General features: G+C 47.0%; 1 protein-coding gene across 1 annotated transcript; it reads left to right on the top strand.

Moving 5' to 3' along the window:
• Positions 1 to 14295: 14295 nt before the first annotated feature.
• On the top strand, positions 14296 to 17211 carry Hcar1 (hydroxycarboxylic acid receptor 1). Its single transcript, XM_051205064.1, has 2 exons — positions 14296 to 15446; positions 17090 to 17211. Exon 1 carries the CDS (start codon positions 14369 to 14371, stop codon positions 15395 to 15397), a length of 1029 nt encoding a protein of 342 aa, XP_051061021.1. The 5' UTR covers positions 14296 to 14368; the 3' UTR covers positions 15398 to 15446; positions 17090 to 17211.
• The last annotated feature ends 427 nt before the right edge of the window (positions 17212 to 17638 follow it).

Genomic DNA, 17638 nt, shown 5'->3' with positions numbered 1-17638 from the left:
TTTATTTTGGGGAATCCCCTTCATCTGCATGCTCAGCCCAAGTCCCACTTGTGAAACGGGGATGCTAGGACACCTAGAAAGGGCTTGGTAGAAAGAAAGAGAGTTGCTTGTGTATGTATCGCCTCTACTCCAGTGCCAACTACAGTCACAGACATTGCTGCCAGCCCTTTCATTTTGTTTACAACTTACTTTGCATGGACTAAGCTATCCAAAACACTCCACCAGAGATCCATCCAGTGTGGTCTCCGTCAACGTTCTTTTGGTACTGGGAATCAAACCCAGGACTTTGTGGAAGGTAGGCAAGGGCTCTGCCACTAAGTTATAGCCCCTGACTTCTTAAAAAGAAAAAACAAAACAAAACACATTTCAGCATCTCACGGTACATATCTTTAAACTTAGCACCAAAGCAGAGATCTCAGTGAGTTCCATATTCCATACCAGGCAAGGCTACATCATAAGACCCTGTCTCAAAAAATAAAATTAAGCTGGGCATTGTAGCACATGCCCTTATCCCAGCACTGAGGGGGCAGAGGCACATGGATCTCTGTGAGGCTAGCCTGGTCTACAGAGTGAGTTCCAGGACAGCCAGAGCTATACAGAAAAATCCTGTCTTAAAAACAAACACACATACCACAACACACACACACACACACACACACACACAGAGAGAGAGAGAGAGAGAGAGAGAGGAAAACACATTTTTTAGCTGGGGGGAGGGGGGCAGGGCACGCCTTTAATCTCAGCACTCCTGAGGAAAGAGGCAGGCGTCTAAAAAGAAAACAAGAAAAGAAAGAAAGAAAAAGAGAAAGAAAGAAAGAAAGAAAGAAAGAAAGAAAGAAAGGAAAGGAAAGCACATTTTAAAAACCAATGTCAAGATTCAGGGCTGAGGGTGTAATCCAGTTGGTGCAAGAAGACTTGAATTAGACTTCCAGGACTCACGCCCAAAGGCAGGCATGGAGATCAATAAGATGGCTTAGTGGACGAGACCCTGCCACACAGGCCTGAGAGTTTAATTCTGGGAACCCATATACAGTTGAAAGAGAGAATCAACTCCACAAAGTTGCCCTCTGACTCCCACAAGTCTTCCATGGCACTAATAATCATATGAAAACACAAGGAACAAACAAACCAATGTATCAAGCCAGATGTGTGCTGCGTGTTTATAATCCCTGTGCTGGGAACTGGAGACAGATCCCTGGGGTTCGCTGGGCATAGCTGGTGAGGCCCAGGCCCATGAAGAGACCCTTTGTCAAAGGGGTGCACAGTTCCTTAGGATGACACTCAATGTTGCCCCTTGCCTACACACACACACACACACACACACACACACACACACACACCATGCATATACCCATTAAAACAGAATGTCAAATGGCAATGCATTGTTAGCAGTAGTCAGTTTACTTGACGACATTTTAATGGTACAGAAAATAATTGCACATGTGGCAATCATGGCTTTTAGATGTAGATGCAATGACTTGGGAGTCAGTGCTTGCCCAGTTGTTTGTGCCTGAAATGCCGATGGTCCTCAGGTTTTGTTTCTTACCTCTGTCCTACTCAGCTTTGTCCAGAAGGCGGTGCTGTTTAGGCTATTGTTCTAGCGTCCTGAACTTGGTGTTCAGCCAATGGGAGGCAGCCTTCTTCAACCCTAAGCAGCATACCTGGCCATATCTGGTGTGTTCCATGTCCCTTCACTCCACTCCTACCCCTTGCCCCTTTCTTCACTGTTAGGGGAATCCCACTGCCTGGGGTTCTGTGGTTTTTGCATCCACTCTGATTTCAGCCTCTAGCTCACAACCGTGTGACTTTTCAACTTTTCCGTTCAACTTTTCAACAGTTTCAAATCAGGTGAATCCAATTTCCAGAATTCAGAATTCAGTTATCTTTTGCTTTGTACTCTTACAAGGCGCTTCTGTTTTTTTAGCTGGACAGTTGGCATTGGAACCCGAATTTGCATTTTTTTTTCCCCTATAATACAGTCTTTAGCTCTTAGGTATGGTAAAGGCCACTGAGGAGCTGGCAGAATCTTCCTCAGAGACATGAGGTCTTCCACTCAAGTGCAGCCCTTCTACTCAGGGGTCTCTCTGCCAGTTTATATGTGCATCTGTCTGTCGAGTCTGGACAATGCTGTTTCCTTGAAGTTAAGCACCACCACCACCCTGCTTTTAGAAATCTTTCCACCACCCCCCCCCTCTTATTTAAATCCCTGAGCCTTGAGGGGAGGGGTATGATAAAAACAGCCCATTTAGGGCTGAGCATTCTAAGATCTCTTATCTGCACATTCTCCAATTATGTGTCTCTGTTAGTTGCCATCTACTACAAGAAACAGCTTCTCTGATGAGGGTTCAATGATGTACTGATCTATGTATACAGAATTAAGACACCGGGCAGTGGGGGTGTGCACCTTTAATCCCACCACTCTAGAGGCAGAGGCAGAGGCAGAGGCAGACAGATCTCTGAGTTTGATGCCAGCCTGGGCTACAAAGCAAGTGCCAGGACAGGCTCCAAAGCTACACAGAGAAACCCTGTGAGTGGGTGGAGAGGGGGACGTGGGTGTTAGCTGAGGGATGATGCCTAAGGTTGGCCTCTACACACACAAAGAAAAACACTAGCTCCCATGTGTTCAAACCATCACAATAGGGTCTTTTTCTTGCACTACCGAATGTATACTGAACTGATATCACTAGGAAACCAGATATTTCCTTAACCACAAGAGGGAAATCTGAGCTGGATGGTGGTGGCGGTACCTTTAATCCCAGCACTCAGGAGACAGAGGCAGGCGGATCTGAGTTCAAGCCAGCCTGGTCTATGGAGGGAGTTCCAGGACAGCCTGGGTTACACAAAGAAACCCTTTCTCAGAAAATGGAGTTGGGGGAGATATCTGTCCAGAGTCAGGAGATAAAGGCCCGGCTGAAGAGCAAGGGGAAGTGTGATGATGCAAGACCAGACATTAGGCTGAAGCCTGCAGGATGGGGCAGTGTCGACATCCCTTTCTGAGAAGCCTCCCATTGATGAGAAAGGATCAGAAGGCTGCTCTGGGCTTGGTGGCTGCCATGTGATGCTGTATCAGAGGGTCCAGATTCTCCAGAAATGACAGGCTTTGTTCTTCCACCCATTTCCCTGTTGCCCGGATCTTTCTCAACATTTTCAAAGTGGCCAACTATGGTGAAGAGGGTGTGCCATTTGGAAACGTTTTGGTTACGTTTCATTTTTGTTTGTTTGTGTGGGGTGGGATGGGGTGGGCACACCTGTCAGAGCACACATGTGGAGGTCAGAGGACAATCTTGCAGAAGTCACGTCCCTCTCCTTCCACCACGGGAGTTCCAGGGACCGAGCTCAGATTTTCAGGGTTGGTGGCAGGCACTTCCACCTGTGGAACCATTTTGTGAGCCTGGATATTGGTTGACTGCCTTTTGAGCACCCATCCCCTCTCAAGAGGTCCATTTTATTCACTTGAACTGTTTTTTTCTTGTTTGTTTGCTTTTTGTTTTGAGACACTTTGTAGCTCTGGCTGGCCTGGAGTTCATTATGTAGACCCGGCTATCCTCAACTCACCGAGACTCATCTTTGAAAACTTTAGACAGATAAAGAGGGAGGAGAGACAGGTTGCCAAAAAATATTAGGAGGTAGACACCAATAGAAGGGTGCAGGACGCTGAGGTGACAAACACAACACACAGACTGCCATCTCCCCGGGTCCTGATCTCAGAACCCTGTGCCAAGCGAGCAGGATTAGGGCATGAGGTGGGAGGGAAGGAGTAGGCTCCTCAGAGGATAATGAAAACCAACCTGTTTGGCGCCTCCAAAAATTAGATGTCTAATAAGGTCATCTGCTGTTCCAGCTATACAGGATTGACAAGGGACTCAACCAGTTCCGCCACAAAGAGGCCTGTGCATTCTCAATGCAGAAGATCAATTTAGGAAGATAGTGCCATGTTATCAGGAGAAAGCAACGCCAGCTAAGGCCAGGAGTCTTTGCTGAGATTCCTTCCACAATTCAGAAAAGCTTCCTATTACAATCTTATAAAAATGTCACAAGCTACTTGTAAAAAAAAAAAGAAAAAGTTGAAGACTAGAGGGCTAGTGAGAGGTGGTTCAGGAGGGAAAGCCTGCCTACAAGTCTACTGATCTGAGTTGGATCCCCAGATCCACAGTTCAAAGACCAAAGAGGTCTCGGACCTCCATAGAAACACTGTGATGTACACACACACACACACACACACACGCACGCACGCACGCACGCACGCACGCACGCACGCACGCACGCACGCACGCTCGCACAATAAAACAATGAAAGAGAAGGTTTGTGGTATAGCTGGGAGGGCAGAAACCTTGTCATCTCCCTAGGTTTGATCCAAAACATAGCAATAAAGAAATAAATAATTAATAAGGTGTTGAAGTCCTATAAATTCAGCATTTGAGAGTTTGAGGCCAGCCTGTGCTACACAGCCAAACCATTTAAAAACAAAACAACAACAACAAATAGGAGTAGAGCTGGAAAGAGCACTGGGCTGCGCTTGCAGAGGACCTGGCTGGCTGGCACAGGACACACAGCCAGACATGTTGGTACATGCCTGTAATCTCAGTCTTTAACAGCCTCAGCCATAAGTTCATGTTTAAAAGTTTATGGCCATCCATAGCAAGACTCCGTCTCAAGAAAAGCAAAACAGAAACCACACTTCAAAGCAACACAACAGAAAGTTCTCACAGCCTTAAACCCAAGTGGCAGAATTTAGAATATGCTTTCCCTGCCCCTGCTCACTGCCACGCTGTGAATGGCAAGTCCTCTGTCACTGGGCTCCAACCCCTAGACCCGGGATTCATATTCTAGTACCTGAAATTTTAAATTGCATATAAAAAACACATATAATTTATTTTTTGGCTTTTCCAGAAAGGGTTTCTCTGTGTAGCCTTGGCTGTCCTGGCACTTGCTCTGTAGACCAAGCTGACCATGAACTCATAGAGATCTGGCAGCCGATGCCTCCCAAGTACTGGGATTAAAGGTGTGAGCCACCACTACCCCGCAAAGATATAATGTTTAAAAGTCAGATTTCTTTGTCATGTATGTTTGTGCACCACATGCATGCCTAGTACCCTTGGAGGTCAGGATATCAGATCCTCTGGGGCTGGAATGATGGATGCTTGTAAGTTATGTGGGTGCTGGGAACTGAGCACAGGTCTGTACAAAAGCAACAAGTGCTCGTAACCCCTGGGCCATCCCTCTAGTGCCATATACACTCTTTTTGAGGTAAGATCTCATGTTTCCAAGGCTGGCCTCAAACCCACTATGTAGACTAGGATGACCTTAAACCCCCTGACCTTCCTGCCTCTACCTCCAAGTGCTGGAACTACAAATATACACTGCCACCTGTGACTTATGTAGTGTTAGAGATCGAACAGCACCCAGGGCTTTGTGTGTGCTAGACAAGTGTAATAGGACCCTCAACACTAAATCCACATTTTAACGTTGACTTGAAATTTACATAATGTAATACTGAACATTCAAAGTGAATATTGAGGACATACTGACCTACATAGCAAGTTCCAGGCCAGCCATGATGACATATCAAGACCCTGTCCAGAAACAACCGTGCAATTCTTAAAAGGTGAGCATTTGGGTGACCTGGTAGTGTCAGCTTAGAGTTGAGGTAGCAGGATTGCAAATTTAGTAGCCCAAATTTGCTTGGGCTACAGAGAATGAGTTCAAGCCGCCTGGACAACTTAATGAGACCCTGTGAGGTGGTTTAAATTAGAATGGCCCCACAGGATAATATATTTGAATGCTTAGTCATCAGTGAGTGGCAGTACTTGAGAAGGAAGGAGGTGTGCCCTTGCTGGAGAAAGTGTGCTACTGGGGGCGGGCTTTGAGGTTTCAAAAGCCCAAGCCAGGCCCAGCATTGCTCTTTTTTCTTGCTGCCTGCAGATGTGGATGTAGAACCCACGTGGTGGGATGAGAATGGACTCCTTCAAGTTGTCCTCTGACCTCCACAGTGTGTCAACCAATTACACAGACCTCCTCCACAAAAAAATAGTAAGTTTTTAAAAATTTAAAAACAAGGATTCTTTCTTTAAATGTAACCAAAGTATCATTATTACACACAACTAGTAATAATTCCTTAATATTCTCAATTTGTCAATCAATAACCATACTTGCCTCAATGTCTTTGACCTTTTCTTAAATAATAACTTATTTGATTTTATTATATGTGCATGGGTGTGAGGATGTCAGATCCCCTGGAACTGGAGTTACAAGCAGTGTGTGAACTGCCATGTGGGTTCTGGGCATCGAACCTGGGTCCTCTGGTTTTGTTTTGGTTTTTTTTTTTTTTTTTACTGTTGTTGTTTTTCGAGACAGGGTTTCTCTGTGACTTTTGGAGGCTGTCCTAGAACTAGCTCTTGTAGACCAGGCTGGCCTTGAACTCACAGAGATCCACCTGCTTCTGCCTCCCAAGTGCTGAGATTAAAGGCCAGCATCACCACTGCCCTACTGAACCTGGGCCCCCTGGAAGAGCAGCCAGTACTCATAATTTCTGAGCCATGTCTATAGCCCTGTGTTTGACTTTTAACAACTTGGGACATTGAATCAGATTTCAATACACATGTTTCTTAAATCTAGAGTTTCTCTCCTCTTTTAAAACTTTGTTTACATTTCATACGTTCAAAGAATCCATCAGTTGTAGGTTGTTTTGTTTTGGTAGTTTTCAGAGTTTATTTTGAAGTGAGTGGCAGGGAATTTCCTTCAGCACCTGTGATAGGTCAGGGTGACACACAGTCACACTGTGAAACAATCCTGCTTTTCACCTTACAACTTTCTCCCAACATTAGGCCCTGTGCCAAGGCCACCTGGAGAAGAAACAAGCAAATAAAAAAATATGATGAAACACTTAAACCTTCATTTTGGTCAGTAACCTTCCTTCCCTGCTGAAGAGGTATTAGAAATGCTTAGGCATAATGGAACCCCAGTGCTTGAACACTGAAAAGCCACGGCACTATAATAGTCTCTTAAAATATGTATCTATGCCCTGATTTTTTTCTAATTTTGGTGGGTGCTTTCCCTGGATCTACGTCTGTACACAGTGCACATGGCTGGTGCTGGGTGGCCAGATGAAGATGTTGGAAGCCCCGGAACTGGAGTTACAGCCAGTGGTGAGCAGTTATGTGGGTGCCGGGAAGCGAAGCTGGGTCTTCTGGAAAAACAGCCAGGGTCCTTAACATTGAGCTATCTCTCCAGCCCCTAGTCCTGATTACTAGAAACCTGATTTCTAATGAATATGACTTTACCTAGAAGAGTCTTTGTAGTTGTACTTAAGAATTACCCAGCACATGGGAGGCTAAAGCAGCCTTAGCTACATAGACTCCGTATGTATAAAAAAGAAAAAACAAGAAAACTTTGGCTGGAGAGATGGCTCAGTGGTTAAGTGCACAATCTGTGCTTTGAGAATCCAAGCTGAATTTGATTCTCAGATCAGGGTGCTCACAAATGCCGGGGAATCCAACACCCTTTTCTAGCTTCCAACAGTATGTCCATCCACTCATACACACATGTGCGCGCGTGCGCGCGCGCGCGCACACACACACACACAGACGCACGCACGCACACACACACCAACAACAACACACACATGATTAAACATTAAACAAATCTTTTAAAAAAGATAAGGAACAAAGGTTGAGAGAGGGCTCAGTTGGGCAGAGCTTTTCTGTGCAGGTGTAAAGACTGAGTCCAGACACCAGCACAGCACTCCTATAGTGAGATGGGAGGCAGGGTCAGGAGAAATCCAGGAAGCTTGGTGTACAAAGCAGTGAACAGGAGACCTTGTCTCACGAACAGAAGAAGATGGCAGTCACATGCATAAATACACACACAGATGAAAAAAATGTTAAAATGAGACATTTTTGGCCTAGCTAACATCCAATGGTGAAATACCCTTATAAAAGACACATGGAAACTAGGGCCATAGCTCAGTGAAAGGACAGTTGTGTGAGACCCTAGGTTCAGTCTCCAGCACACATACACACATACACAGACATATATACAGACAGACAGACACAGACAGACAGAGACATGGAAGAGGAAGCCAGAGGATACAAAGATTGGGATACACAGCCAAGGAAGCTGGAAGAAGAAAAACCCAGAACCTGTCCTTGAGCAGGTGTAGCCATGGCTGACACCTAGACTTCAGCCTCTGGCCTCCAGAGCTATGAGAGCCTAATTTCAGCCCCCAAGATGTGATGAGTTGTTACATCAGAATAGGGAAGCTCACACAGCACACACTCCCACCCACAGCTGGGGACAGAGATTTAGGGAAGCAGGGTCCCTGAATTCATACATCCTCTCCCACCACCTGTTACTAGGTAACACCACTGGGAATCCCACTTCCTGCCCTTGTCACGGATGGAATGGAATGCCATCTTATACAAGCACCAGAGTAGGCGGCACCGAAGGGCGTGAGAGCCCCAAGCTGATGCCAGACCAGCCTGGCAGGTTTCCAGACCTTCTCATGCTCTCTACCTGCTCAGTGGGGTCTCCTCTCAGCTAGGGCAACAAGTGGGCTGGGTCTGCAATCACTGGCTCACTCAGTCACTGAAGATACACTGGCTGTGTGTTCTCTCCATTCCGTGGTGTTGGCTCCTTGGGTTCTGGTAAGACACATACGAAAAACATCATTACATTCCTGCAAGGTGCGCACATGCGCGTGGGCGTGCGAGTGTGCCTGTGGGCGGTAGGAAGGTTCGTGGAAGAGGCACAACCTAAATGAGATTCACAGAAGACTCTGGAGTTGAGGGAGGTGATACCTCCTAAGTGTCCTATACAGGAAGGCTTCTTAACCTCTTGTCAGCTAGACAAGGTGGCACATGCTTCTAATGCCAGCACTTGGGAGGCTGAGGTGGGCAGTCTCTGTGAGTTCAAGTCTAGCCAGGGGTACATAATGAGACCCTGCCTCAAAACAAACAAAACTAGCCCCTTCTTTTCTTCCCCCGAAGATTCTAACAGTTCTCTTCATCCCCCTAAATTCTTCATGTAATCCAGGTACCAATTTTCATTAAACTTATACCTAATAAAATAAAAACATGTGTATGCTATTTGTGACCCTTTGACACATTTTTCCTATTGTTTCTGGTGTACCTACCACATTTAAGAAATATTGTCTCAGACTACTGAGGTGGTGGTTTAAACGAGACCAGCCCCCATAGGCTAATCTATTAAAATGCTTGGTTCCCAGCTGGTTAAACCTTTTGGAAGGATTGGGAGGGTGGCCTTGCTGAAGGAGCCATGTCACTGATCTCTCTCTCCCTCTCTCCCTCTCTCTCTCTCTCTCTCTCTCTCTCTCTCTCTCTCTCTCACTTCCACTCTTGTGCTCTTACAGATCAGATGTGAGCCCTCAGCTACTTCTGAACCACACTCACCTGCCTGCTGCTACATTCCCTGCCATGATGGCCACAGGCTCACCCTCTGAAACTGTAAGCAATTAAGTGATTTCTTCTATGAGTTGCCTTGCTCATGGTGTCTATTCAGAGCAACAGAGCCATAAGAGAGACAACTACTCACCCCACTGAAAAGCCTACGGTGGGCTTGAATTTACAGTAATCCTTCTGCCTCAGCCTTCCGAGTGCTGGGATTAGAGGCGTGAGCCACCATGCACAGCTCCTGTTTGCTTTTTGTTTGATTAGGCATGCACATGTACTATTTCCCCAGCTGTGTTCTGTCCCAGACATTGAGATGTCCTGAAGGACCAAGAAAAATAGCTCAGGGATACATTCTTATGCACGTATTTATTTTGAGACAGGGTCTCACTCTGTAGTCTTGGCTGTTCTATAACTCCCTCTGTAGACCTGGCTGGCCTTGAACTCACAAAGATTCTCCTGCTTCTGCTTCCTGAACCCTGGGACTAAAGGGGCATGCCACTGAGCCCCTCTCATTCACTATGCAGTTTTGATGCTTCTATTCTGCCCTAAAATCACTGAAATCGTACCTAACATTATACGAAACTGGGGGGGGGGCTGCTGGGCATTGGTGGTGCACACCTTTGATCCCAGCACTCAGGAGGCAGAGGCAGGCGGATCTCTGTGAGTTTGAGACCAGCCTGGCCTACAGAGTGAGTTCCAGGACAGGCTCCAAAGCTACACAGAGAAAACCTGCTTCGAAAAACAAAATAAAACAAACAAACCAAAAGACAAAAAAAAAAAAAAAAAAAAAAAAAAAAAAAAAAAGAAAGAAAGAAAGAAAGAGAGAAAGAAAAAAGCTGGGGGCTGGAAGATGGTCCAGGGATTCAGCTCCAAGGAGTCTGATGCCCTCTCCTGGGCTCCACGGCACCTGAACTCACATGCACCATGCCCACAGACACACATACACATAATTCAAAACACTAAAATGAAAAAAGTGTGGCAGTCTTCATGTAGCCAAGGCTGACCTGGAACTCCCAGAGATCCACCTTAGTCTGCTTCTTGAATACTGGGATTAAAGGTGTGAGCCACAATGCCTTGTTCTAAATATTCATTCTTAAATTTCTTTTTAGTTGTGTGTCTCCGTGTCTGTGTGTGGGTATGTTCATGTAACTGCAGGTGCCTGGGAAGGCCTGTGGTGTCAGAAGCCTTGAAGCCACCAAGTGTATGTGCCAGGGACTGAATCTGGGTCCTCTGTACAAGCAATGAGTACTACGTCCTGTACTTTTTTCTGACCTCTGTGGGCTCCTGCACGGATGTGGCATGCATGTATGTACTTGGGCACATACTCATCCACACAAAGTAAATAAATTTAGCAAAGCCTTCAAGAATTATTTACATGTTCCTTGTATTAGGCCTTATCTGCCAAGCAGATAGAATTTGCATTCAAGGAGCTTCTGGAGGAGCACAGACGCTGGATTTAAGTGTTTGGCATACACCTTTATCTATTAGAAGTTATAAGACTACTAAGGGGTGGGGCGCTAGAAGAAAAGTGGCAGAAGAATGACATTGAAGAAGAAAAGCAGACAGAGAAGTACTCACGAAGAACCTCATGATTCATCCGAGAAATGTGAACTGTAGCCTGAGCAGAGATGACATGCTTGAAAGTCCACAGAGACGGGGCATGGAAAGGAAGGACACCCAGCAGATGTACGGCAGGGACTGTGGTGGGCTGCAGAACGCATGTCCTGCGTGAGGGGGACTTCCTGCGGCTCTGGGCTCCTGTGGGCTATTGCTGTGCAGGACTACTGATCCAATCCAGTGCGGCAGACCTTCCAGTTTTCTGGAGAAGGTAAACACAGGGAGGGTGTCGTGGCTCATGCTCATGCCTGCAACCCCAGTGCTTAGGAGTCTGGGGCAGGAAGAAGATTGTCATGAGTTTGAGGCCAGCCTGGCCTGTACAGTGCTTTCCAGACCAGCTCAAAACGTAAAAAGAGATGGTGTCTTCAAACAAAAAACAGAACAGGACAAACAAAAAAAAACCTGTTGTGGGATATTTTGATCGCACTCAATTACTCCCAAGACTGCCAATAAAGTTTGCTTTGAATCAGACTGGGGGGGTGCAGGGGGCAGGGTAAGGGAGCTAACAACAAAAACTATCTATAGAGATTTTAGAGGTGCAAGGGTTGGGCCTAGAAAGACTCTCAGCCTTTCGGGATCAAGGAAGGAAAAAGGACGGAGGTCACTGTCTCTCCACTGATTCTCTGATCATTCAGGTTCTTACCCTGACATCAGATTCCCAAGAGTTTTTATTGACAGAGAACAATTAGATAAGCGCTTCAAACACCAAAACAATCCACACAACGAAGCAAATAGATAAAATACAAAAAGGCAGAGATGTGGGTTTCTAAAGAAATTCAAAGCTGTTTAAAACACATGGGCCAGCCAGGCATGGTGACTCAGGCTTTCAACCCCAGTACTTAGGACACTGAATTATCCTGGGCTAGAGGGTGAGGCTGTCTCAGCAAAGTAATAGAAAATAGCCGGGGATTTAGCTCAGGGGTAGAGTGAGGTGTTGGGTTTGATCCCCCAGCACCATATAACGAACAGTGAACCAAACTAAACAGCTCTTTTTGAACCATGTGTGCCCCATACTCTGGGCTCTCCCAGACTAGATGGAGGTAGTGAGACCCTTAGATGGAAAGAGAAAAACAGGGTGAGATGGGGGTGGGGCGGCACGGGAGGATGGCAGGGAGAGGGAACTGGGGTTGGTATGTAAAATAAGATTGCTTTTAATTTAAATAAAACTTTATTAAAAAGAAAAAAAGATTTTAATAGCCGAGCCTTGCTGGTCATGGTGGGCTAGCCTGCAAGCCCTGCTCGACAAAGCAGAGGCGGAAGGCCACCGTTTTAAGATCTGCTTGGGCTACATATCCAGGTCAAAGACAGAAAGATAAACTGTGCAATTTAGAGATCCCCTTTCAGAACAGAGGAGAGGAGGGGAAAGAGGAGAGAAAAAGGGGGAAGGAAAAGTTATGGGAACAGCGTAGGCTTAGAACACATAAAGAAAGCCCTGGATCCAATCCACAGGACAGAACAATGTTAATTTTCCCGTGACAGACGAGAGGAAGGGAAACCATGTAAGATACGGTCTCTACATGTGGAAGGCAGCCGTGTACAGTGATGGGGAGCAGTGGGGGATGCCATGGAAGGGGATGGTGTCTGCAGTGGGCTGCCGTGGGGGATACATGGGGCTGATTTGGGGTTGGAAAACATAAGCACCTGGCAGGTGACCTCGAGGATGAAGAGTTCAAGGGAAGCCAGGGCTAAACAGAGATAGAGATCCTGCCTTAAAGGGTCAGGAAGGGATGGAGGGAGGGAGAGGGGAAGGAAAAGGGGGGCGTGGAGTAAAGGGAGGAGAAAAGAAGAGGTGGAGATGAAAACGGGGATTCCAGCTTGTTAGGACTCCACCCTTTAATGTCAGTACTTGGGAGGTGGAAGACAAGGAATTCAAGGTCTTTATCTACAGAGCAAGTTCAAAACCAACCTGGCCCACTTGAGAGTGGTTCTTAAGAAAAGAAAATGGGTGGTGGTGCGGACATTGGCCAGTGGTTAAGAGGACCTCCTGCCCTTCCAGGGGGCCCAGATTCATCACAGCCACCTGGGATTCCAGCTCAGAGGATCCAACGCCCTCTTCTGGTCCCATGAGTACTTACACATAAGTAAAATAATCACATAAATCTTTATTTAAAAGTGTGTGTGTGTGTGTGTGTGTGTGTGTGTGTGTGTGTATGTGTGTGTGTGTCCCAGGCCTGCATCACCACATCCAGCTCAACTCTAGCTTCAGTCGGCAAGCAGAAGAATGAACTTTCGAATTCTTTCAATGCTCTCCCTCCCCGCCCTTCCTACACTGGGAAAGGCACAGGGCAGATGGACACCGTCTCAAGCCAAAGAACAGGACATTTTAGCAAAGACTTCCAGTTTTTTAAAGCAGTCTAGTTCTGCCTGTGATTATTTTAGAAATTAACTCCTTAAGCAACTGCTTGATCCCTTGCAGACCCTCACGGTTGGGAAGAAGCCAACTCTTTGCAAAAGTAACTAACCACTGGTTCCTCTGGAAGGGGCTGCCTCTTGGAGATAGGAGGGAAAGGTGGGGCCCTTCGTGCAGTTTTAGTATCTTTCTGGAAAGGACTGACAAAGGAAATAGAGCTCAGAGCTTTGCTTGTGTCATAACTGAACTAAACCTTCAGCTCACAAAGATTTTTCTGATACCTGAAGGATATCACGTTTACAACCTCGTTTCTCCGCAGACCCTCCCCTTGTGTCAAAGGCTGTGTTTCTGGGTGTGGGCACAAGAAGTGGCCCTGAGAGGCTACGGAACACGGCCTCCCCTCTCTGGCACTACATGGGAGTGTCCCAGGGGACTGGGGAGGACGGGGCAGTCAGGCAAAGGTTAGGGAGGAAAGGAGCTAGGCAGACGCCCAGAATGACTCCAGGAAATGTTTAGATTTCTCCTCCAGGAGGGAGGGCAAACAAGCTTTTTTTTTTTTTTTCCCCAAAGCCTCTGGGCAGCTCTGAGCACTCTGTACTCTGTAGCACAGGCTCTGGGGGAAGAAGGCAAAAGCAGAAAAGAAAAATCATCCCTGGGCTTGATCCAGCAATTCCTCAGCAGCATGCATCCAGTCGGACCCCAGAGCTGAGTCCCAGAAATGTGCAGGTGTGGAAAATGGCTCGCACTTCAGAGCCTGGCCCAGCCGCAGGCTTCACCCCTTCCAGGGACATGGAGCTTGTGATCCAGGCTGAAGAGGAGAAAGGACCTGCTCCAGGCTCTCATTTCCTGGCTAACGTTTCTCTTGTGGTTACAGAGACTGCATCCCAGGGTGATGAGGTTAGAAGCCCTGCCGCCGGGGGAGTGGTAGCGTTCAGATAGGCATCTGTGCCTTTGTACCAGTCAATCAAGGACACTCGTTCTCTCTTCGACTGCCATGGACAACGGGTCCTGCTGTCTCATCGAGGGGGACCCCATCTCCCAGGTGATGCCGCCACTCCTCATCCTGGCCTTTGCGCTTGGTGCCCTGGGCAACGGGATAGCGCTGTGTGGTTTCTGCTTTCACATGAAGACCTGGAAGCCGAGCACTATTTACCTTTTCAACCTGGCCGTGGCCGATTTTCTCCTCATGATCTGCCTCCCCTTGCGGACGGACTACTACCTCAGACATAGACATTGGACTTTTGGTGATATTCCCTGTCGCCTGGTCCTCTTCATGCTGGCCATGAATAGGGCCGGGAGTATTGTCTTCCTCACCGTGGTGGCTGCGGACAGGTATTTCAAAGTGGTCCACCCCCACCACGTGATGAATGCCATATCCAATCAGACAGCAGCGGCCACCGCCTCTGTGCTCTGGACCTTGGTCATCTTGGGGACAGTGTATCTTCTCATGGAGAGTCACCTGTGTGTGCAGGACACAGTGTCTTGTGAGAGCTTCATCATGGAGTCAGCCAACGGCTGGCATGACATTATGTTCCAGCTGGAGTTCTTCCTGCCCCTAGCCATCATCTTGTTTTGCTCCTTCAAAGTTGTTTGGAGCCTGAGACAGAGGCAGCAGCTGGCCAGACAGACTCGGATGAAGAGGGCCACCCGGTTCATCATGGTGGTGGCTGCTGTGTTCATCACGTGTTATCTGCCCAGCGTGTTGGCCAGGCTCTATTTCCTCTGGACAGTGCCTACCAGTGCCTGTGACCCCTCTGTCCACACAGCCCTCCACGTTACCCTCAGTCTCACCTACCTGAACAGCATGCTGGATCCTCTCGTATATTATTTCTCAAGCCCCTCGTTCCCCAAATTCTATACCAAGCTCAAAATTTGCAGCTTGAGACCCAAACGCCCAGGACACTCGAAGACACAAAGGTCAGAAGAGATGCCAATTTCTACTCTCTGTCGTAAGAGTTCCATCGACGGGGCGAATAGCTCCCAAAGGCCATCAGACGGGCAGTGGGATCTCCAAGTATGTTGAATGGCATTAAGACAAACAGTCCAACAACAAGACAGAGGGACAGGCAACTGTGAGTTAAATGGGTAGGGGACTTCAAAAATGCCACCACTCCTCAGCTGCATCTTTCTCTCACTCAGGTGGAAATGAAATCAATCTTTTCTAGAAGGGTCTAGTTGCTTGAAGTGTGTTTAAATACTCTAATTGCTATGGTAAGGGGATAGTGTGTGTGTGTGTGTGTGTGAAGGGAAACATGTATTGGGTTAGGAACTGCTCAGAGCCTGTGTCCATCTTTACATGGCTGACAAAATAGGTATGAGTGTTGCTGGGTCTTGGGCTTGATCTGAAAGAGTTAATGAACTTGTCAATATTCCCTGGACTGAAGAAAAAAAAAAAAATAGAATCTGGACTGAGCCAATACACTTATTTCCAGCTGAGGGAGGCCTTTTACCTCAGGATGCATGGTACTGGCTGAGTTTTCATATTCCACAAGGAGCCTCCATACATTTCCTTTTCTGTGTTTGAACTTCGAGGTAGCCCAGGAGGAGAGCAAAAAGAGTCTGTCCTAAACCTCCAGCTCCACATTTTTCTGATTTTAGGTGGTTTGGTTTTGGCTATTTTTTTTCTTTGTTTGTGTTTCAGAGAAGATGCTGAGGAACAGTCTTCTTGTTCTCCAGTTTATCCAGGGGAAGCTGAGAGCCTGGGCCCTGCAACCAGGGTTCCTTATTGGTATTTGGGATGTGCTAGTTCAAGCATGGCTGTTTTTGCACGAGTATGAGTTGAAATCATTCATTCGTCCTTACTGAATTCATGAATTCATATTGCATTGTCCAGCACTATCCCAGCTCCTCATCCGTTTTATCTTTGGTGCTGGGCATTGAACTTGGGGCTAGCACTCTCCACTGAGCTCCATTCTCAATCCTGTGTCCCCTTTTAGCTGGCGTGTTGTTAGCCAACTCTTGGGAGAATGTAAAGTTCTAGGAGAGTGGGACAGAGAGAGACATTTCAGCTCCTCTCCCTGATGCTGAACAATGTCTAGTCAATCACTGGATCTCCCCTTGATGTGGGCCGCCCCCTTTCACACATGTTCCCCCTGGAATCTCACAGCTACAGCTTTTGTGAAATACAGGCTGCTCCTGCCCCAGAGAAAGGAAAACAGATCCTGTGTCAACTTTAGCGCCACTTTCTATTTACACTTTCCCCAATTCCCAAGGTATTCTCCCCCCTGCAGGAGCCTTGGCAACCTTTATGCCTTTAGCCTGAAACACTCCTCTAGGCTTTCCCTATGGTTCCCCTTGCCAGAAGTGGTGTACACCTCTGGTAGCCAAAAGCATGGTCTGACTGCAGGACTGGCAAAATGGCTCAGTGGGTAGAGGGGCCTGCTGCCAAGCTGTCAACCCGAGTGTCCCTGAGAGCCATGTGGCAGGAGAGAACTGACCTCCAAAGGTTGTTCTCTGCTTCCATGCACACACGCACTAAATGAACGCAGTAACAACTGTATTGGCTGCAGAGTCACGTGGGTTTCATTTTGATTCCTAGCTCAAATACTTACTAGACACGACACACACTCTTAGGGAAGACTCTATATAACTATGTTCAGTTTTGATTGCTCTGTTTGTCCAACAGGGGTAATACTGACTCCGAAGGGTTTAGGGGAAAATTCAATGAATGTATAATCTTGAAGTTTAAGGACTTTGCTTTACTGTTTTTTCTCAGGTGCCTGGAAGGAGACTATCTGCTTATAGTAGGTGATAATAAATACTTGTGGAATGACTATGTGCACATAAATGTATGAGATCCTACGTCTGGCTACAAGTTTTCAGTAATGACTTATGATGGCACATGCGGTTTGCTGTTGTTTTTTTAAACTCCAGGATAATTTTGTTCAAGTTTAAAAGAAAAATTCCAGGGCAGGCAAGTTGTAAATGTCAGCAGCTGGAGAAGGGAGAAGGGGAAGAGGGAAAGCCGTGGTTTTTCTCAATAGCCACAGAGTGGATGAGCCGCCGTAGAGCAGGGAAGAGGGCTTCAGGGAAAGAGTACCAGGACAGGATGCTCAGGCCCCAGCCGGGTTGAAAGAAAGAGGCAGGAAAGGAAAAGGGAAATGTATGCCTCTGTGAGCCGGGACTCACACAGAAACCCACGCTGACTCGACCGTGACTGACAGTGTAGCATGTGGTACAACTAAAATAAATATAAAAGATGGAACACACCACGAGAGTCAAGAGCCCCTAAGCAGCCAGCCACTCTGTCGTCGTTACCTGACTT

This window comes from Phodopus roborovskii, unplaced genomic scaffold, assembly GCF_943737965.1.
Source record: "Phodopus roborovskii unplaced genomic scaffold, PHOROB, whole genome shotgun sequence".
NCBI classification, from domain to species: Eukaryota; Metazoa; Chordata; class Mammalia; order Rodentia; family Cricetidae; genus Phodopus; species Phodopus roborovskii.
The sequence above is the reverse complement of the archived record's forward strand: the minus strand, read 5'-3'. Positions and strand labels throughout refer to the sequence as shown.